The 23,705-nt window shown below is 34.2% G+C and overlaps 1 protein-coding gene across 4 annotated transcripts in view; it reads left to right on the top strand.

The window, feature by feature from the left end:
• GRIK2 (glutamate ionotropic receptor kainate type subunit 2) overlaps positions 1-23,705 on the top strand; it is a 641,671-nt gene that overhangs the window by 456,844 nt on the left and 161,122 nt on the right. For all 4 annotated transcript variants that reach the window (XM_044244958.1, XM_044244987.1, XM_044244968.1 and 1 more), the window contains exon 11: positions 23,210-23,433. In XM_044244958.1, the coding sequence (XP_044100893.1) occupies positions 23,210-23,433 (224 nt within the window). The remainder of the gene's footprint in view (positions 1-23,209; positions 23,434-23,705) is intronic.

Here is a 23,705-nt window from a genome sequence, read left to right as displayed (position 1 = left end):
CTGATTTTTTAAAAAAGATTTTAAAAAGAGAGACACACACCAGAGAGGGAACGCAAGCAGGGGGAGTGAAAGGAGGAGAAGCAGGCTTCCTGCTGAGCATGGAACCTGATGAGGGGCTCAGTCCCAGGACCCTGAGATCATGCCTGAGCCGTAGGCAGCCACTGAATGACAGAGCCACCCAGTTGCCCCAGAACTGATTTTAAATATAAATTATTTGTTTTCATGTGAGTGCTTTGCAGAGTTCTTACTCCTATTCCAGAGATGCAATTAGAAGCCAACTTACAAACCAGTGGACAAAGAGACAAAGGACAAAGCCCTGGTAATCAAATCTCTTGTCCTGTATTCTGGTGATGTCTCTTTCTAATTACTAATGCAGGGCTTTGAGAATTAGAGCATCCTTTTTTGGTGATAAAAATCTAGACATACTATTTTATCTCTCATTTGGCTAGGCAGACCATCACACATCTGCTTGGATAAAATATCTTATCTCAAGGATGTTACAATACAATTAAGTGGGCTGTCATTTTTAAAGAAACAACTGCTTGTCTGATTAGATTAATAAGAGAGTGGTAACATGTTATTAATGTCTTAAAACAGTTTCATTTTTTTCATCTAAATTCACTTCCTTCTATTTTTTCCTCTCTTCTCTTACTTATTTACTTATTTTACTCATTTATTTTATTTACTAAACTAAGTGGCTATTTTAACAAGCATACTTAGGAAGATACCAATTAATCAATACTTTGTCTTTCTCCCAAACAATACAAGGGCCTTAGAAAACCAAACTGATCAACTCCCTGCTGGCATCTACTACATATTTTAACATAATGATTTGCTTTACTCCCAATTTTTTCCTGTATCAATATAGATATTCTTTCTGTGGGATCACATTTTCTTCTAGAATAATACACTTGAGTAATATCTTTCTGTTGGTAGTATATTCTTCTCTTAACAACTCTTTTTTTTTTTTTAAATTGGAACTGTCTTCATTTTGTCCTCATTCTTGACATGTGGTATTGCTGCTATGCAATTTTAATCTAACAGTTATCTTTTTTCTCAGAGTTTTGAGCTTATCAGCCCACTCTTTTCTGACTTTCATTGTTGTTCTTGTGAAGTTTCCTATATGATTATTATTCCATCATATTTCCCCATCTTTTTTCTCTGGCTTCTTTTAAAATCTTCTCCCTGTCTTTGGTATTTTTAGCTTCATTTGGATGAATCGCAGTTCCCATTTATTTATCTTGCTTAATTTACACTGACTGAGCACATGAGGATTCATGGCCTCTATCAATTCCAGGAAGATTCTCAGCCATTACTCACCATTTATGTTATCCCTTTTTAGAAATCTGATTAGATTTCTTTTAGAACTTCCATGGCATTTCAACTCTATTCTCTCATTGCTTTCTCTCCACACTGGATTCCAAATAATTACTTCTGACATACCTGCTTTTTCACTAGTTTATACTAAAGATTTTCCAATCTGTAGTATAATTAATCCATTGAATTTCTGATTTTATTATAATCTTTATTTTAAAAAGACATACCGGTTTTTTTGTCTGCACCCCCCCCTTGTAATTTCTACTAGTTTTTTTTTGTTTGTTTTTGTTCTTTGTGTTTCATATATCTTCTCATTCTTTATATGGGATATATAATATTTATTTTATGTTTATCTCATATATAGGTAACTTTAATATCTGAATATCTGAATACTTGAATATCTGATCCTGCAATTTATTATTTCTTCTGACTTTGCCCAGAGTAATTTGTTTTACTGGGTATTTTCTGATATTTTATCATTGGAGTACACATAATCCTTGAAATATCGTTTGTTGAAACACTTGAGACTTTTGTTGATACGAATTTCTTCAGAGAAATTTAATATGAGTTTCTGTTAGGTCTTTAGTGACACAACCAAACAGAACCTATTAAAAGAAATTTTGTATTTGGCTTTTATTTGGGAGATCGCCACATCTGCGTGGATAAGTGGTTAAGAATTCCCAGAGCAGGCATTTTTCCCTCCTTCTTACTCACATTTAATTAAAGCCAAGACTAAAATCAGGAATGCATCCCCATCATCTATCGTTGTGGGGTGTCCTTTATTCTTGTTGACCAGTGAGTATGGGTGTGCTAGGATGTTTTGGCTTTATATAATGAAGTTTCGAATCTGATCATTCATTTTGCCTGGGACCCAGGATTTACCTCCTCTTTTGGGCTTTTGGCCCATCACATGTCAAACTCAAGCCTGTGAGGATTACAGGAATTCAGATGCCCTCAGGGCAAATGTCAGCTCAAAATCTCTGGATTTATATCTGCTTCTTTTGAGTTGTTATGAATTAAAAGTGTTTTTCTAGTCATTTAATCTTTCTGGAAATGTGTCTGGTGGGATGTTTCTACAAATACTTAGTTCTTCACATTATATATTGGATTTTGGTATTGTCAATTTCATTTTCAGGGAAATGACATTTACCCGGCCCCAACCCCTAAGTGGGAGGACATGAAAATTAAAAATTTAGTATTTAACTTATTAAATGAAAACATAGGAATAAAAAGGAGCAGTATGGCTAATATCATAGTATAAATAATTAAACAAGAAGCCCAAAATACATTTATTTCATTCATTTATTGAAAGGACTACTTCGTGCACTGTTCTGAGCAAGTCCCTGACAATGACATAAAGACCACTTAGACTTGGACTCCTCCTCCTGTGTATTTAATACAGTACAGAAACTAGATATGAATATAGAATCACCCTAACAGATCGATGGAAGTATTATGATGCGCACATGAGGGGCAGAGAGTGAATCTCAAGCAAGGGGAGGATATAGGTAGATTGGAGGCATGTGAAAAGCTCTATGGGAAGGTGACACTGAGTGGACCTTGAGAGGCTGACCTAACATGAACAAACTTGTATATCAGAAAAATATGCTCAGACGAACTGTTTTTTATAGGAACCAGTCAAGGCCATAGAAGAAGGCACTGCATTGAGATTAGTGTAAATGCTGTCTAATCACTTTCTCCTAAGGTATTATTCAGTGATTCAGAGCAGGTATCAGTCAAAAACAGTGATGAACCAATTGCAGGAATATGCATGTGTGTGAACAAGCACACATATATGCACACACACACAAATATTTTATTATATTCAATTTGTCTAGCTTAAAAAGGCAAATTCGTGTTTAAAAATATGAGGTAATGATCTTTCACCTTGGGATCAACATTACAAATAAAAACATCATTTGAAACACATGTGAAATCTGAAGTCAGTTTTTGAGAAGTCAAAATTTAAGAAAATGTGTAGGCAAATCAGCTAATTATGTATAATAATATTAGACTGAAAGATTTTTAAAATTCATTTTTGTAGAGTAAGAGAAATATCAAGAATTTCCCATGCTCCATCTTATACATTTTTCCTATTCATGATACCATTAAAAAGTGTGCAGAGGCTTATCCTGCCTTGAAATTTAAATGTATAATTCTTGGGATGCCTGGGTGGCGCAGTTGGTTGGACGACTGCCTTCGGCTCAGGGCGTGATCCTGGGGTCCCGGGATCGAGTCCCGCATCGGGCTCCCAGCTCCATGGGGAGTCTGCTTCGCTCTCTGACCTTCTCCTGGCTCATGCTCTCTCTCACTGTCTCTCTCAAATAAATAAATAAAATCTTTAAAAAAAAAAAAATGTATAATTCTTAAAGGTTAATCTAAGATCACTTCTAGATCCTTATCTTTAGAGGACAGTCACAGCAAAGATTTTTTTTCTGATATTTCACAAGCCTTTTTAAAACTCTAGATCTAATTAAAACCAATAACTAGTCTAAATGATTAAAATGCCATTTCCTACAAAAACAAAAACAAACAAACAAACAAAAAACCTCACCCCTGAAGCACTCTTCAAGGCCTAAATCTTCTACCAGTGCCAAAGCCCTGTCACCATTGTCTAAACCTTGGCAAAGTTCAAAGAGAGCTCATCAATGCACAGTGAGAATTAATGTGCACCGCTCATTACCCTGCTGAGACCCTTTGTTAAACAGTCCATTTCTATGCTGTTTGTAAGGTTGTGCTGTTGTAATCCCTGGATAACTGCCAGGAATAGCCATAGTAACAAAACAACCAGTGTCCTTCTGTTTTCAATTCAGTCTGTCATTGTGTAAAGAATTTTTTGAATTATGATGAATCTTGCTGCCAGTCAGTATTTGTAGGTCATTCCAAAACCCTAAGCAAAGCGTGTTACTTCTATGCCCTCATAGATGGATTCATTCCCATACATCTCTTTACATAAATTATTTATGTCATGGTTTGTCATAACAGGTGAGGTTGAATTTTTTAATTAAAATAGAATATGTAATATGCATATAAATAATACCAGAGTTCTGCTAACACTCTCTTATTGCCTCTATATAAATCATGGTACACTTAAAAGGTAAATAAACTTGGCTTTCACAATTTTTAAAGCAATTGATAGAATATTACAAGTACACACCCAAATACATGTTTATACATTTTTATATATACTCATGGTGTGTGTGTGTGTATATACATACATATGTATGCACATATTGTATTAATATATCTATGAATGCATATAAACCATATACAGATGTGTATGTGTATACTAAAGAAGTTTTAAAAGAATAAAACTGAGTAAAAAACAGGTATTGCTTGAAAGAGCTGAGATTTGTCATGTTGTCAAGGACAGTGCTTCTTGCTTAAATGTCAGTATAAACTTGGATAATTTAGTGAAGACTTGATCACAGATTTATTTGCTATTCTCACTGAAATTTACTTTCAATTCATTATTCCTTAATATATTTTTATTCTATGTTGAAAGATAATCAGGCCACTGGTATATTTTGATATTAATAAAGCTTTATAATTATAACCAGTAGACTAACTTTTGAGTTCAGCCAAATTTGTAAATCCTCCTCCATTCTTAATCAGAAGTGTGATCTTGGGCACCTTATAAGTTCCTGAGTCTCATTTTTCATAACTATAAAGAGCACCGACAAAAACCTGCACTTCATGCTGAAGATTATATAACATAAAACGCATGAAGTTCTAGAAAAATATGAAGTATATGATAAACATTCAATAAATATTAGTTCTCATTAGTATTTTTTTCCCGATAGAAATAGCAGCAATATATCTGAAATGAATGAAAGCCCAAACTCAGACATCTCACTTCCTCTTCCACTCACCCTACTTCTCATTGAAATTATCAAGAGAATAAACAAATAAGGAAAAGTCTGCACTTACTTTAGAATGTAGGGATGGGACCAGCCAAAAGACATTCTTTTTTCTTCTTAGCCTACTTGTATAGGAGACCAAAGAGAAGAAAAAGTAGAAGGTTGACACCAGAACCCACTCTCACAAAACAGCCATGTGTTTGAGAATTTAGTGGAAAGCCATGAAATTGCAATTTGTATCTTCAGTAGTGTATTTTAAACATGAAAATGAGATTTTAGTTCATCTAAACAAATTGTATCTTACACCTTATTATTATTGGGCAATGTAAAAATTTTAAGACTATTCAGTCCATGTAATTCTACTTGTATCTAATTCCAAAATGTGCTAAATCCTGCTGACTTTGCTCTGATCCAAGTTGCCACTCTTTCCCTTTCTTACAAACCATTCATTACACCTTCTGGATCCCTCCTCCCTCCATCACTGATGATCTCCTTCCATTTCTAATCTCTCCTTTGATTATTTTTTATTCTCATTGGCCTTTCTACTACCAAAATTGCTCTCCCTCTCAATCCATGATGGCTACTCTATCTCTTTCACTTCCACTTACTTCAGGAGCCTGGATCATATCTTCTTAGCTGCATGGATTATGCAACATGAACTAGGTTCAAATATTTTAGCAATTTATACCTACAGATATTTTTCTTGAGGGCTCTGCTCCTTGTTTTCTCACTCAAGAAACCAAGCTGATGGAGATGCCCCACTGGAGCACTGCTGATTATCACCCTGAGGAAAGAGAGGGGAACATGGTGACCTGGACTTTCACTTTTAGAAGTTTCTTCCCAGAAAGGAAAGCATACCATGTCTGCTTATATTCTATTGGCCAAAATATATCATATGACTGTGCTCAACTTCAAAGGAGAGGAAAGGTGCAGCCAACCATGTGCTCAGAAAAAGACAGTCTGGAATGTAGTTGAATAGCCCTACTACTATACTCCCCATTGCTGTTCTTAGTTCATGAATTCTCTAAGCTTCTGGGGAAAAAAAAAATGCTTCTTTGTGGTTCATGTCTCTGGATATTCTTTCTCTGTTTATGTTGTTCTCTACTCACTTCTACATCACAGTTACTCTTCCAATGTTGACTTTAGCCACTAGATCATAGTCTTGCTCTTTAAGATGGTTGACTTCATGATCCTAGATAAATTCATTGTCCTTACAGAAGACTCATCCATCACCATGGGCTTTAAGCTTCTTGAGTTATTCATTTTTCGGGGTCTCTCAGCCACATAACCCTTAGAGATGCTTATAATTACATCATAATTATTATCATGATCCAACATACACTAACTCTGAGATCAAAAACTCAGAAATTCAGTTCTTTTCCTTTTTGCTTACAAATTCATTTGACTCCACTACATTTGTTTTTGACCCTACTGGACCTGAGAATTGATTATCTGTTTATTTCCATATATTAATTCTCTTCTCTCCTCACATTTCTCCATATCCAGCATAGATTCTATGATTTAGTCTTACAACCATTCTTTTCTGGTATCAAATTTATTTTTTCTCTGTTGTTAAGCATTTACCTCCTCAAGAGTTGTTTCTGTATTAATGTCATCATCTTCTTCACTGTGCCTAATTTAGAAGAATAAACTCATTTGGAGAAAGTCAGTCAATTGTGAAGAATGGACCCCAGTGTAAACTCATTGTCAGTAATCCCAAATAAGTTGTCAACACTGCCACAACTGCTATAAATTCTGGTCACCACACTCTTCTATTCTGTAACAATTGTTTTAAAATGTTTCTTTCTACTTCTTAAGTTTAACAGTCCCTCTTTAACTTGGAGCAGAAAACATGGTGTCCTGCTTCTACAGGAAGTAAAAATTACTAGATGAGAATGTTTTACCTCAACCTCCATCATCAAACTGACAAGCACTGCTTCATTAACACCTGTCCTCTCTTCTTCATTTCATGGAGAAATTGTTCTTCTCCTGCCTGAAGATACTCTCTTCATCTTTCTTTTCCATTCCAGCTTGCCTATTCAGGAATTTCTTTCTCTATATATCTGAGCCTTTCTCTTCTGATTTATTTGTGTTTGTATTTTTAAAAGATTATGATTTCTCAATTAAAAAAAAAATCCCTTTCTACCACCACTCAGCGTTTTATTTTACCTCTGAATTTACTATCTTTACCTACTGTGTTACTGACTCGTTGCCTCACATCTTACCCATGTTAATCTTTGAAGTAACATGTCATCAAAAAACTGTTCTTAGTAATGTCTACAAGTTGTTAAGTACAGTGGATATTTGTTAGGCTTTATCTTATTTGATCTATAAGAAGCTCTTTCTTTCAGCTTACTACTCTGTTCTTGAAGCACTCTTTTCTACTGGCTTCCATAACATCCTCTATCTTTTTTTTTTCTTTTTACATTTATTTCTTTATTTATTTTAGACAAAGAGAGGGAGGGCGAGAGAGAGAGAGAGAGGTAGTACAGGGGGACAGAATCTTTAGACTTCTTACTGAACACAGAGCTTGAGGCAGGGCTAGATCTCATGACTCATGAAATCATAACCTGAGGAAACCAAGAGTCCAGTGTTTACCAGACTGAGCCACCCAGGTGTTCCTAGAACATTCTCTTCATTTTTCCAATTGCTTCTCTTCGGTAACAGCTTTCTAGTTCTATTTGCTATTTTTACCTCTTCTGACTAAATTTTAAGCGCTACTAGAAAGAGTGTATATTATAATAAACTTAGAAAAAGTACTTCATTTCTTGTCTGGTTGGTGTAATAACATCAAGCTTTGAGAGACCCCCTCTTTGATTAATATCCATTTAAAAAAATCCATGCAAAATAAACAGAGTAAGCCAGACTAAAGCTATGGGACTCAGGGCTTCTGATCCCAAAGCAGGGCATGTTGGTCTAGAATTATCCATGGATTAAAAATGCTCCGTGTAAAATCCAAGTCTGAAGACAGGCTTATTCCTTGACACTAGGGCCTTGAATGTGGTTTCCTCACTTGAGAAAGCAGCATGAAAATACTGGTGTCTGAGGCTTTGGTTTATTTGAGATTTGTGGACCTAGGCAAATGTAAGGGCACAGATTCAGCCAGATAACTAGGAACTCTCTCAAACTACCTAATTATTTAGGAATTATTCAAAATACCACCAATATCATCAGGAGATGTGAACCTGAAGTCATCCATATAAAACATAGCTATGGATTGGAAGACTGGCCAATAACAAAACCCCTAGAAAGGTACCTATAAGAATATATGAGAGAGAGAGGAAGAGAGGTAGAGAAAAATAAGAAAAACAAGCATGTATGGAAAATTATAATTGAACATGAATTTATCCTAATGAAATGCATTTTGTAGAACTATTTGAGACTTAATTTTTTATTTATTTGTTTTAAAAATTTTTTTATTTTTTTTAAGTAATCTTAAACCCAACATGAGGCCTTGAACCCACAACCCTAAGATCAAGAGTGCACGCGTCACTGACTGAGCCATCCAAGTACCCTATATCTGATAAAGACTTTAAAATAAGAACTAAAGACACAATATTGTTTAAAATTCTATAAAATATTTGTAAAAAAAAGGAAATTATGTAGTAAAGTTAGTGAAATACAAAAGTTTGAAAAATAATGAAATAATGAAAAAATTTAAAGTATCATGAAAAGGTATTAAAAAGAAACGTCAAAAATTTGCTAGAAATGATTTAGTAAAATTTAGTTAAGTCACAGGATACAAAATCATCATACGGGAATCCCTTGCATTTCTATAAACCAATAATGAAGGAGTAGAAAATAAATTAAGGAGTCAATCCATTTATAATTGCACCAAAAACAATAAGATATTCACAAATAAAATTAACCGAACAGGTGAAAAACCTGTGCTCGGATAACTATAAAGCACTGATGAAAGAAATTTAAGGGGACACAGAAATGGAAAGATATTCCCTGCTCACAAAGAACAAATATTGTTAAAATGATATTTTACCCAAAGCAATCTACATATTTAATGTAATTCCTATCTCTTTTTTTAATAGGACAAAATTTTTAATTCATTTTTTTATGTGTAGGTTTTCCAAATTTGGTACCATTTTGAGTTAGTAAGTAGTACAATTTAAGGGCTTTCTATGGTCAAGTATTGTTAAGAAGCTTCAAGTAAGGGTAAGTTACGGATGTTTATTTACTGAATCAGTTGGGATAACTAAGTTGTTTAAGATTATAACAATCAAAATAAGATTTTTTTTTTCAAATACAGAGAACATGATTTATTTTATTCTCTAAAAAGAAAGAAACATCAATAGATAAGATATACTAAAGAGCAAGTTAAATGGAAAAAAAATATACTGATTAATCAGCACACAGCACAAAAAGACAAGAAAATAAACTTCTAAAAGTAGAGCTAAGAGGCGTGGAGGAGGATTGGGTGAAAAATTCCATCATGTCTCTAGTAGGAGTTCGAGAAGAAAATGGAAGGAGGTATATTTAAAAAGATGATAGCTGAGGATTTGCTGGAATTTGCTCAGAGAAGATCCTCCCAATCATAAACAGTTGCAGGTAGAAAAGTTCTAGTACTTTTGGGACCCCATGGCTCTAAGGACCCTTCTGTGATGATGTGCCTTTTGTTATCCTGTACCTGAAGTTCTCCTTCAGATTCTGTACTAATAATCACTTTTTAGACATAGTTACCATGTCAACCCCTTTTAAAAAGCAGGTATTCGTTTGCTGCTACCCCGAATGACTGATCCACAGAAATCTTGTGACTCCATGGCCTCATGAGCCTATTTTGAGGTAGGGAAACTTTGACTTTATATCTAATAAGGTGGGCAAGATCTCAAAAGTTTCTCTTATCGAAATGATATAGTATATTCAAGAACTCAACCAGCTAAGCAGCTGTGACATCCTGACTTCACTACCTCTTCATGGTGAAAAAGTTAACTACCTCTTCATGGTGATTTTACCCCCAACCCACAGCATGAAATAAACAGCTGCTGACTTAATAGGAACCTTGATTCATAGAGGTTCTTCTAAATGCCTGGGCTTGGTTCCCTGACAAGTTGAAACATGATGGTGTTCACTGGCTCCTATGGCTATCCAGCATCAGTGCTAGCTATACCAAACCAAAACTGGACAGGATCATTCTTATTGGTGGGTAGAGCTCGATCAAGGCCATTAGTTATAATTCTAGCTATGATCTGAGCTGTTGCCAATGGCTTGGGTTTTAGTCTTCCCTTTGGAAAGCTAGACTGGCAGATTAAATATACCCCTCTTTTGGGCCACCAACTATGGAAACAAGTTGTGGCTCTTGATTAGAAAGTTGGATTGCTAATGGATTCAGAATCTAAGCCTATTAACTGCTATATTGGTTTTTCTCATTCACAGTGTAAGTCTCAAATATCCCGTGAATCTTCTTTTAGCCACTCCATTGATCTCTTCCTCATATAATTCATTGCATTCTTATAGTTCCTTTCAATATTTTTTGCTTCAAGGACTCTTATATAAGCTCTGGGAAGGATCACGCCCAACTGTTTTTGCATCCCCATTCTGTCTAGTCTACCAGTAAATACTGATTGATAGATCCTGTCATATTATTTCACAGCTGAGAAAATAAAAGCTGATTTTACTTTACTATGGGATAGATTTATGTGAAATTTTTAAACCAGTGAAGGAATAGTAATTACCTTCTAAAATTCTAAAATCATGGGTATTTGTTACTTTATAATTTACTCTTTGTTCTACTTTTTTTTTTTTTTTACATCTACAGAAAGATAATCTGATTGATTATTGATCCCTCTTAATCCTACATGGAAAAACTACATGAATGTATGGAAAAATACAGGAATTAGTAGTCTTGAAATATGGTAGAATTTTCTCCAACATGTTATTTAATATATGATATCAGAGGTTCCATTTAAATCATCCAGATGAAAATATTTTTGAAAGGGGAGTTTGGGGCAACTGGGTGACTCTAAGCATCTATGTTTGGCTCAGGTTATGATCTCAGGGTCCTGGAATCGAGCCCTGCATCAGACTCCCTACTCAGCAGGGAGCCTGCTTCACCCCTCCCATTGTTTGTGTTCCCTCTTTTGCTGTCTCTCTCTGTCAAATAAATAAATAAAATCTTAAAAAAAAAAGTAGGGAAGCTTATTTTTCCTTACCCTCAAAATGCAAAATATATCATCTTTACTTTCAGAAATTAAATTAAAGTAAAGCAGTACTTTATTTCCCTATTTCATGATCTAATAGTTTATTTTCAGAGAATAGTTGTATTTGTACTAAAGTTAATCTGTAAGTTTAGGTCAAATAAGCTCTTTGCACATGTACCTCTATCTTTATATTCTTAAACATAATGACTACAAAAATTTTATGGATTTACTTTATTGTAATTGTGTTTTATTTGATTAGTGATATATTTTATATAACATATATTTCCTTATACAAAAACTATAAAATTAAGAAAACATTGTAAAACCATAATTCTACAACTATCGATAAACTATCTACTATCTACTACACTACTAAATTGAGTTTGCTCAATTTCTTTCCATTATTGATTTTATACTTTTAAAAAGTTGGTTATATTATAGAACTTTCAAACATGAGCAAATAGAAAATTAAAGTGGGAGGCAAGGTACATATCACCAACCCTCGAGTCTTAGAAAGCTTTTCACTAATCTCATTTTATCTCAACTCACCAATTTTCTTGCCACCTGTGTTATTTTGTAGCAATTCTTAAACTTCATATCATGTCATATTTTTTCATATGTTCATATATAAATAGCATATATCACTAAAAAGGGACTAAATTTTTTTTTTTTTTTAATGGCCACATTGTCATTATCCCACGGGGGGGGGAAATACAATTCCTAATGACACGAAGTATTCAACCAACAGTATTTATTTACACTTTTCTGATTCTGATTGCTTCATAGTGTTGATTTACTCATTCATTACAAATTATTTGTTTAAATTGGGATCTTAAAATTCTCTTTGTGATTGGTTGATATATCTCAAGACCCATTTAATTTGTAGACTCCTCCTCTTATTATGTATTTATTTAGTTGAATTCATGTTTAATATTGTATGTTTCTATATTCGCTGACATTATCAGTGTCCATTCTCTTTTATTGGAGACATCATAAAATTCTATTTAACAATGGATAGTAATTCTTTATTGTTATGCCCTGATATTTTAAGCATATCCTTTTTGAGTCATGTAGACTGTTTACAGTTCCAGATTACAGGTGATCTTGGAGGAATACCCTTGTATATTATCCTGTTTCTGAATTTAGAATTATTTCCTAAAAATAATTCTAGGCATGACATTCCAGGGTTAAGTATTAGGGTTATATTTAAGGCTCTTGCAGCCTGGAATTGGTGGTACACTTCCATTCAGTAGAAAAATTTCTTTGCTTACAATCTCTGCCCTAAATTCTTTTATTTGATCCTTCTATGAAATCCTGCTATTTAACACTTAATTTTATTGTACATGCTCTTAAAAAAAAAAAAAAAAAACAAACGAAAAACAGAAAACAAACTCATTCTCTCTGATTTTAGAAGAAAGAAAGAGCAGAAAGGGCAAGAAAGGAAAGAAGGAAGGAAGGGCAGTTTGGATAAAATAATAGAGTATTCCAACCTTTTTCTTAGAACTTATTATTATTTGCATCTAGTTTCCTACTATCAAACACTATTGGAGCTGTAACTACCTAATATTGGAAAGGCTTTTGTTTGCTATTTTGCAGGTTGTTTTTTGTTTGTTGTTGTTCTTTCTTTTTTGCTTAACCTTTGTATTCAAATTTACCTGAGTTACCCAAGCATCCTTAAATATATGGTGATGATATATTGCTAAAATCTCATGAGCAAATATAAGAATGACCTCAATTTTTGTTAACAAACATGAGGAAGTGTTCTAAGTTCAGTTATTATACCTGAATTATTTGGAAAATCAAATATTCAAGAAAGAAATTGCTGTTTCCCAGTGATACTTCAGAAACGCAAGAATTTGTTCTTATTAATCAACAGCAGATTTTTGTACAGGCAGGAGATCACATAGGTATTGTAAGAACAAGGTCATGTCACAGGTTCAGAAATATTTTGCCAGTATAATGTTCTTTTTCTTTTGTTATTATTATATGTTGCTGAGTTACAACATCATGGGATCAGTGTTTTGATTAAACTTTTAATTGGTAAGTAGGTAGGTATGTTAAATTCTAAGGCACAAGTAGTTTTCTTGCAGTTGAATTTGAACCCAATAATTTATAGAGATCACATTTATAGAATAAAGATAAGAGAATAAATCAAAATGGTATTTTATTTTAGTGGAAGAAACACACGGAGAATGCCATTAGAAGTGCAGTGACACAAATTTTCTCTTACATCTGACACCTTTTGTTTATGGTTGGAGTGTCTTTTCATACAATGTTTCTATAATCAGTGGGATTTTCTGGAGAGGGTCAACAGAATGATTAATGTGGGAGGAGGTCAGGAGAGTGAGAGACACTGTTTGCTGCTCCCTAGCTCGCTTGCTTCCACCCCAGAGCTTTCCTGACTCACAATCTCCTCCACCAGGGGAACTCTGCTCAGACCCTGCGAGGGCTTTATCTCTCACTTGACTGTAATCTGGACTCAAATGTCAGGACCTTGACGTTTCAAATGTCAGGTTCCTCTGTCCATTTGATAAAAAGGAGTGCCTGCCTTTCTTCTTAGTCACACTCTGATTCTCTTATCAGGCTTTACCTTCACTCCTTAACATTCTTTGCTTCCTGAAATTACATCCTCTAATTTTTTTCATGCTTCGTGTCTGTCTTCTTGTTCACTTTGTCTGGCTCTGCCAGTGCTATGAGCATTGGAACAGCATCGCCCATAGAACTGTCACCCAAGATAAATATTTGTTGAATAATTTAGTGAATTGTTTAATAACAAATTGTTTAATAACTTCATGAATGAATGACTCAAGATAGATGGCAGGATTTAAGTTCCTTCATACCTCAAAATTTTTCAGATATTAAATAAGCTAGTATAGTTAAACCTTCACAAAACTTAATTATTAAATAGTAGAGACTTGGGGCACCTGAGTGACTCAGTCGTTGGGCATCTGCCTTTGGCTCAGGTTATAGTCCCAGGGCCCTGGGATCAAGCCCCACATCAGGCTCCTTGCTCAGCGGGAAGCCTTCTTCTCTCTCTCCCACTCCACCTGCTTGTGTTCCCTTTCTTGCTGTGTCTCTCTTTGTCAAATAAATAAATGAAATCTTAAAAAAAATCACAATATAGACTCAGGAAATTTTATTAGTCATGGGGCCCAAAGAAGATGTTGCAAATGTTTTTTTTTTTTTGCTAGAGACTAAATTGTAAAGATATACACATGCAACACCAATAATTACTAGCTATTATATCAATATAAATACTTTTTAAAAAAGATTTTATTACCGATTGATTACTGATTTGATTATATGATTATTGATTACTGATCATACTAAAACATTTTATATCATAGATTATTTACAGTTGTTATAACTTACCTATTATTATACAACAGACCCTGATAATTCAGTGTGCTTAATCCTTTATCCCCTGAAGACAGTTCACAGAGCAGAATTGTAAGTTCACAATTCCATTAGAAAGATTCCCTATAGTTCACGGTCATTCATCCTAGTGATAGTAGTTTTTTCTTAGTCCACTGGTTGTGATCCCATACCATGTAAACTGGGAAATGAAAAAAGGTTTAGCAGAAAATATATAGGTGAAATAATACCTTCAATCAATAATAAGAAATTGTGTAAATGTTTTCTAGGTTCAAGAAATAACATGAGATTTTAAATACTATTTTGAGTTGCTTCTATTTTCTATTTTGAAACTTTTTAAAAAAATATTTTATTTATTTATTTGACAGATAGAGAGATCACAAGTAGGCAGAGAGGCAGGCGGAGAGAGATGGGGAAGCAGACTCCCTGCTGAGCAGAGAGCCCAGATGTGGTGTGCAATCCCAGGACCCTGAGATCATGATCTGAGCAGAAGGTAGAGGCTTAACCCACTGAGCCACCCAGGTGCCCTGTTTAGAAACTTATAATATAAATTTGTTTCAAAGAAGCCATTCATTATCTCTCTGTCTTTTCAAAAGATTCTTATTTGATTGGTAAATATACAAGAACATTAAGTTTGAGTAATATTGTGGATTTTTCCTTTTTTATGTATGTTTAAATGTATAACTATAAAGATTATAGAATATAATAGAATATTTTTCACATTTGAGTGATTGTCTTAGAATAAAGTATTTTCATTTATATTATAATTTTAAAAGGTATTAGTTATTTTAAAATCAAGAAATCTATATACCCAAAATGCAGAACAAAAAATGTCAGAGACTCCATTCAGTGTTTTGCTCATGAATAACAGATATACTAAATTCCGCTTTGAATTTATTGATATGAATGATTTCAGATTTTTTTTTTAAAGGTTTTATTTTTTGACAGAGTGATAGAGAGGACAAGTAGGCAGAGCAGCAGGCAAAGGGAGAGCACTCCACTGAGCAGGGACCTGATGTGGGGCTCAATCCCAGGACCCTGGGATCATGACCTGTGCCCAAGGCAGCTGCTTAACCAACTGAGTCACCCAGGCACCCCTTCAGATTATTTTTAATTGAAATTTAGTTTTCTTGAGATTGTCGATATGGAAAACACTCTTCAATTTCTGTATACCTATTTTTTTCAAGCAAGCTAAATCAATTAAACTACTCCATTAAAAAACAAGTGAGTCCCTGGAAATACTGAAGTGAGAAAGGAAGATACCATAACAATTCTAGCACAGAAATATAAATATTTATAAGCCATCCAGTTGAGAGTTCACAACAAAATCAGAACTGAATGTGAAGAATACAACACAAAACAAAAACAATCAAATCCCCTTCAACCCTCACTCCCCCCACAAAAAAACCCATCAAACTCTAGAAATATTTTAGAGCCATGGCTCTTCTTAAGAATTACCAGTTGAGAAGTTTATTTTTCATTCTGGCATTTTTGGCAAGCTCGGTATATGTAGTCAGTATTGTTTGAAATTATCAGTAGGCTTACTTAAGCGTTAATAAAGTCACAGGTCTAGCTTGTGTTTAATTCTTTCTTATTTGTCCCTATGCAGGTCTTTCATGTGTAAAGACATCTTTGTATTTTATAACTAAATTGCCCTCTGTACACTGTGCACAATGTTGTTAGTACGTGGTTTGGTGAAAAGCAACCTACGGCATATTTCTAAAAAAAATATAATAAATAAATATAATTTATAAAACTACAAATAGATATTAGTTTATATACCGTATATAACATAATTTATAGAAGTTTCAAGTTAAGTTTTCACATGTATGAAATGTGTAACTTTAATCTCATTACATTTTTTTCTTAAACACAACCTAATGAATACTAACTAACATAATGGAATGAGGTAACTTCTTTTTTAGTATAAGAACGAAGTTTAGGGAAGTACTGGGGAAAGAATCAGCAATAATGAGGGTTTAATGCATTCACTCAATCATTTAAAAATATTTAATGGCCCAGACACTGTAGTAGGCACTGGAGATGCAGAAGTGGACAAAATGGAGAAACTCCTTACTCAAAAGAGACATACATTCTGTTGGAAGTAGGCCAACAAGAAATGACATAATTTCAGGTCATGATAAGTTTTATGACGAAACTGAAAACATGGTAAGGAGATAAAAAGTGATAGACTGAGTGGTCAGCAAAAATCCCTTTGAGTGACTGATATGAGAACAGACACATCAGAACATTCAACCGAGTGAATAAGGCATGTAGATGAGGGGCAAGTTTTCCAGGTAAAAGGAAAAACAAGTATAAAGTCTTTGAAACAGAAATGTGTGCACATTTAAAGACTAGCCATGTGACCAGAGTTGCTGAAACAATAGTGATCCCGCTAAGACCAGAAGAGTGTTAGGAACTGATGTTGATTAAATAATTAGTGGCCATTTCTCCTAGTGCTTTATAGGACAAGATTAGGTTTTATTCTATGTGTGCTAGAAGTAATTGGAGAATTCTGAGCTAGCAGTGATAATCTGGCATGTATTTTAAGAAGAACTTGCCTTTGGATGAAGAATAGACTCTAGTTGGTAAGAATGAAAGCATGGCCACTGCAAGAGTGCAGGGGGTGTGACCAGGTGGAGACTGGTGGAGGTGGCTCACCATGTGTATAGAAAGTGAACACTTTTCCCCTAAAAGTGCACACAGAGGCAAAAGCAGGTGTCCACATTATGCACGATGAAGAGTTTAGGAGAGTGTGGTGTCCCTTATAAGTCACATAAAATTCAAATCATAATTAACTAGCCTAAATGTCTTAGCTAAATCAGGTAAAATATTTACAACTTACTCAAATGCACCATTTTATCCATTTTCCTGAGCACTTCACAACATGAGGAAATGAAAAGTGTTTAGAACTGGTTTTCCATTGTTAAAGTACAGGAACTTTCAAAAGCATGCATAAGACATTTCACTGCCCAGAACTTGTATTATAAAATAATATCATATTATGTTCTTTGTATAACTTAGTAAAGAAGGTTTTCTCAATATGATCAAATTTGGAGTCATTGTGACATTCATGAAGATATGCTTTGTTATCTAATTTTTGTAATAGGTAACTAGAATTAGACCAATCAATGTTACCGTTATTCTATAAAACTTTAATCAAAGGATTGCTATTAGCTATATAACTCTATAAAAAGAATTATTCTGTTCTCGCCTAGATGGGTTAGTCCACAAGAAATTGCATTAATGAACAAATAAATCTTATTTCTAGAGTGAGATCAGGAAAAAAGTTTACTTTGAAATTCTCTGAGTGATTTTCTTTGAATATTTTAGTTAAATTGTATTTTAGTAAGTTGAAACTGTACTTAGCCAACATTTATCAAGCAACTCCTTGGTGTCAGATTTTGTCCAATGCCCTAGGGATTTTAGATTGACTATTTTTCTTAAAGATTTTATTTATTCAATTGAGAGTGAGAGAGAGAGAGAGAGAGAGAGGATGAGAGGGATAGGGTTAGAGGGAAAGCAGACTCCTGCTGAATAGGGAGCCTGACTGGAACTCAATCCTGGAACTCCAGGATCATGACCTGAGTCAAACAAAGGCAGATATTTAACTAACTGAACTACGCAGACACTCCTAGATTGATTATTATCATAAAACAATTTTTAAGAGTTTCACATCGAATGATAGAATATTAAATATAAATATATTAATAAGATAGCTGCAGCCCAGGCATCCTTGTGAAATTTCCAAAGAGGGATTCTTCACCCTTTTCTCAGTTCAGAGTTATGTGCTTTGATTGAAGGGCACGGCTGCAGGTCCCCAAGTGCCTGCACTCTCCGGAACAGGGACAACACAATTATAATGTTTATGTTCAGGTCTCTCATATTAGTTGACTTGTATGTGAAAACATTAGAAACAACACAATGTAAATATAGTCACAATTAAATTACATGGTTAAGCTTACAAGTGCTATAAAAATTCACTCAGGAGAAAGTAATGTGTATGTATTGTTCAAAGAGGGCTACATAAGAGGAAAAGAACCAGAGTGTGTTCTATAGAATGTGTATAGTAGAGGATAGGGAAGATCATTTTGGTCAAGGAAATACAGAAACAATATAGCAGAAGAAATAGTTATGATGAATTTGATTGCACAGGAAAAAAGTGAGAAATGAATATGATTAAGTCATCTTTGGAAATATACATTCCTTATACTCTCATGACTCTGGATTTCTCATCTGTAAAAAGAAAATCACATTAGAAATTTGGTAGAACTGTTGTAAGGATTAATGGAAATGATAGGGGCAAAGAATATCGTCTTGGCCCATAATGGACACATTTAATTTAAGCCACTTTCATGAGACTTTTTTCCCCTGCTGTTGCCACCTTCTCAGTTCAGACCTTTGTCATCTCAGACACTTTCTTCATAACACAACACAAGTGTAATCATTTGGTAAAGCCTTCACCAACTTGATCCGGTAGAATTGAGCTCTTCCTTTCCTTTGTGCTATTCGTATGACATATAACAGGTAACTGATTTGTTTTACTTTGGATGAAATAGATTTTTTCAAACAATTTTGACCATTGGCTTTTCCTAATGCAAGATTACTTTATTACTTTCATCTTTATTTTATTCTTTAAAATAAAACACCCGTGGGGATAAGGAGTGCCCTTGTTGTGATTAGCACCTGATGTTGAATGGAACTGTTGAATCTCTATATTGTACACCTGAAATGAATATTACCCTGGATGTTAACTGGAACTTAAATAAAAACTTAAAGTCTTAAAACAAAATGAAATGCCAATTACTAAATCTATGTTCATGGAATCATAACCTTTACAGACAGAGATAAAATTCTTGGATTATGCAATTTACCATCAGGCTCTTTTCTCCGATGGCTTAGTCTTTAATAGCATGGCAGTTGATAGAAAAATAGCACATCTGTCATTTTAAACATTTTTAATACATCATCTTGATTATATTTCAAAACTATTATATTATTAATAGACTTGTAATGGAGTTAGATTGTATTCATTGACAATGCTATTATGTATCAATAATGTTTTTTACTGCTACGAGATAATCCAGAGGTCTAATTGTTTAAATGAGTTTAAGAAGTATATTTGGTGTGTAATTAGAGACTGATAATTTTTGACAATTGATGTTTGATAAGTTTTGTATTTTTACTATTAGTAGTAACAACTAAGTTCTAATTAATTTAATCAACATAACATTAAATAGCAGTAATTGAGGATATGGTTAAAACAACCTGTTATTTTTTAAAAAATAGATATTTTTGGAGCAGTTTTAGGTGTATAGAAAAATTTTAACAGAAAGTAGAGTTTCTATACCTTCTCCCATACTACCCACCTCCACACTTCCCCTTATTATTAATGGCTTCCATCAGTGTAGTACATTTGTTAACGCTGAACCAGTATTGAGACATTAGCTAAAGTCCAGAGTTTACATCAGGGTTCACTCTTTGTGTTGTACAGTTTTATGGTTTTTGACAAATGCACGGTGTCATTTACCCACCATTATTATTTCTTACAGAATAGTTTCCTTGTCGTAAACATGTTCTCATTCCACCTATTTGTCACTCTGCTCCCCGAGTCCTTGGGGCAATCACAGATCTTTTCACTGCCTTTTCATTGTAGTTCTGCCTTTTCCAAAATGTCATATAATTGGAATCATAGCATATGACTGGAACATTTTCAGACTGGCATCTTTCACTTAGCAGTATGCATTTAAAGCTTTTCCAGGTCTTTTTGCACCTTGATAGTTAATTTCATTTTATTGCTGAATAATATTCTGTCATATGGATGTACCACAGTCTGTTGATGTGTTTATTTTTTTTTAACTAAATGTCTAAAACTGTCTGTAACTTTGGTTTCAAATTTTTTTGAATTTTTAAATTTTTATCATTGAATTTTTTGAATTTTTATCATTGAAAATATTTTACTGTGTAATGTTTTGTCTTTTTTCCATTTTGTATTTGGAATAGAAATTGTATTTTAGGCAATGCTAAGTAAATTTTAAAATTTGGTGTATGTCAGGGCACCAGGGTAGCCCAGTTGGTTGAGTGCCTGGCTCTTGGTTTTGGCTTAGGTCGTGACCTCAGGGTCCTGAGATGGAGCCCGATGTTGGTGTCTGCGCTCAGCACAGAGTCTGCTTGAGATTCTCTTCCTCTCCCTTTCTTCCCTTCCTCTCTGCCCTGTTCATGCACGATTGTGTGCTCTCTCTCTAAATAAATAAATAAATAAAAATATTTAAAATTTGGTGTATGTTGGGGTGCCAGGGTGGCTCAGTCAGTTAAGAGTCTGCCTTTGGCTCAGGTCATGATCCCAGGGTCCTAGGATCAAATCCCAAATCGGCCTCTTCTTCTACTGCTCCCCCTGCTTGTATTCTCTCTCGCTCTGTCAAATAAATAAATAAAGTCTTTAAAAAATAACACAAAATGAACTTTGGTGTATGTCTATCCAGTCATATTAATATATGCCTATTGAACAACTTTTTTGCAATAGTGTAGTAGTTTTGTCTTAGCATATGTTATTTTAATTGTTTTCCTAAGTTCTGTTGATACCTATCATGAATTTAAAAATATTTTACCTGTTTAAAGTATATACACTTATATGCCTGACATTTGGTGAAATTCTACTTTTTTTGTGCCTCGGATGAGAGAGGTTACAAAGCAAAGTGGCACATAGGTACACTGGGCTGTATAATCAACCCCTTAAATACGAACAAACCACCATTTCATGTTGTCCATTTTTTACTAGAATCTTTGTTTCTTAAATGATTACTTTATTTCCCTGCTTTATTTCTCTAATAAACTTGTTTACCTTTTCAAACCATCTGTATGTCCTTCCCTTCTGTCTTAGAGGAAATGCTCTCTTCCCTGTGGAAAATATTCCATCAGCCTAACCTCTTCACCTCACCTTCTAAATTCTCATTAATTGTAATCTAGTGATCATGCTCCTTGCTTCTATGTATTCCCCTTTTCATCTCTATAAACTCCTTGATAAATGAATGAAGGAATGTCTCCATGATTCCATTTCTGGCTTCTGAGGTGCATATCATGGTTAGTTTTGGGCAGAGGTTCCAAAAGCTTGGGGTTTATGTTTTAGTTCCAATGCTCAGTTAGCTCTTTGACCATGAACAAGTTTTTGACTTCTCATGGATTCAGTTTCCTTATCTGAAAATGGGAATAATAGTGGGATTATGTAAGGATTAAATGTGACAATTCATGTAAAGTTCTTAGCACAGTGCCTATTGCATAGCAGATGCTTAAAGGACATTAGCTATTATTATTGCTAAATTGTTGTTTTCTTTGATTTATGAATTTGAAATATGATGATCCCTTCTCCAGGGCCCTTAAGACCCTGTTTCCTCCCCTCCTAGTTTTTAGAGACATATTTTTCTCTCTCCATTGCTACTCAAAGATACTCTATTCAAGCATCTGACTGCTCCCTCTTCCCCACACACACCCAGCACACAGATGCGCACAAACACATACCTGGAGTAATATTGTCAACGAAGGTATCTTCTTAGAGAAGTCTCTTTAAGTTCTCTAACAATCCTTGAGGTAAGGAAACTGTGGAGACCCAATTTCATTATTTCATACATCTCTCTGTAGCTCACTACAAGGAGCACTTCTTACTTAGTCTCTGAAAGCCCAGTGAGTTTATGAAAATAAAATGAACGTAGAAATATAGCTTCCTGTCATGTATGGGAATAGGTGCCTTTATTATTTTAAAATATTATAATTATTTCTTTCAATATATTAGAGCTGAAGTTCATCCTGACAGGTGGTTATAGCATGATGAGTGAAGAGCACTAGCAATTTAACATATTTAAGCTACCGTGGAAAATTAGCAACTTCATGAAAATTGAAAAACTCATTTCCTGATGTGATTTAGGCAAGGCTGCAAGGATTTTCATTAAATAATATAAAACAAATTAGAGGGATAAAAACAAAACTCAGGGGCAGTAAACACAATCACATTAAAAGATGATTTTCAAAATGTTAATTATTCAAAGACTAAAATCTTTTAACTGTACCTATAACCAGGAAAACATGATTCTTGATTATCAGTTAAATAATTTGAAGTAGATATTATTATTACTACTATTTAGAATCTGACCAAGGTATTTAGGAAGTCATAACCGATACTGTGTTTTTTTTTTAAGTTTAGATTAAAAATATTATGAGACAATCCCATAGCATAATAATTCAGGTACTAAAGGTACAATAGTTTCTTCAGTTTTTTCTGTACAGTTTTTCTCTTATGTGTAGTAAGTGTTGGTTTGCAAATCTAGAAGGACATAGAAATGAGTAGCAGAAAAAACAGATGCTTCCATTCAGAGTCAAGAATGCTTTAAATGTTAATGTAATACTTTACAGACAATTCTCAAATGTGAAGTGTTTGTTTTGTTTGATTTGGATACTGACTTCTTTCTTGAGACTTAGAACCAATTTCCCCCTCCTTTCTTTTGTTTCTCTATACAGAAAGCTGACCTTGCAGTTGCCCCACTGGCTATTACCTACGTTCGAGAGAAGGTCATCGACTTTTCCAAGCCCTTTATGACACTTGGAATAAGTATTTTGTACCGCAAACCCAATGGTACAAACCCAGGCGTCTTCTCCTTCCTGAATCCTCTCTCCCCTGATATCTGGATGTATATTCTGCTGGCTTACTTGGGTGTCAGTTGTGTGCTCTTTGTCATAGCCAGGTAACATGCTCACTTTTGTGATTTTTTTGGCAATTGTTACCTCCTTTTTCTAACTAATAATTGTCAAAAGTCACAATAATTTTACTTTTCTTTTTCTTTATTTCCCTTGGGGTGCTGAAGAATAATGAACTCTGAAGAATCCCATAACTTGTGAAAATATTCTATGCTGCCTTTTTGGCAGAAAGCATGCTGGTTGTGTCAGTAAGCTATAAGTTTGGTAGAGTTTACTCTTTTTTTTTTTTTCCAATTTATTTATTTTCAGAAAAACAGTA

This window comes from Neovison vison, chromosome 1 (assembly GCF_020171115.1).
Source record: "Neovison vison isolate M4711 chromosome 1, ASM_NN_V1, whole genome shotgun sequence".
NCBI lineage: Eukaryota > Metazoa > Chordata > Mammalia > Carnivora > Mustelidae > Neogale > Neogale vison.
This window is presented reverse-complemented; position numbering and strand designations above follow the sequence as displayed.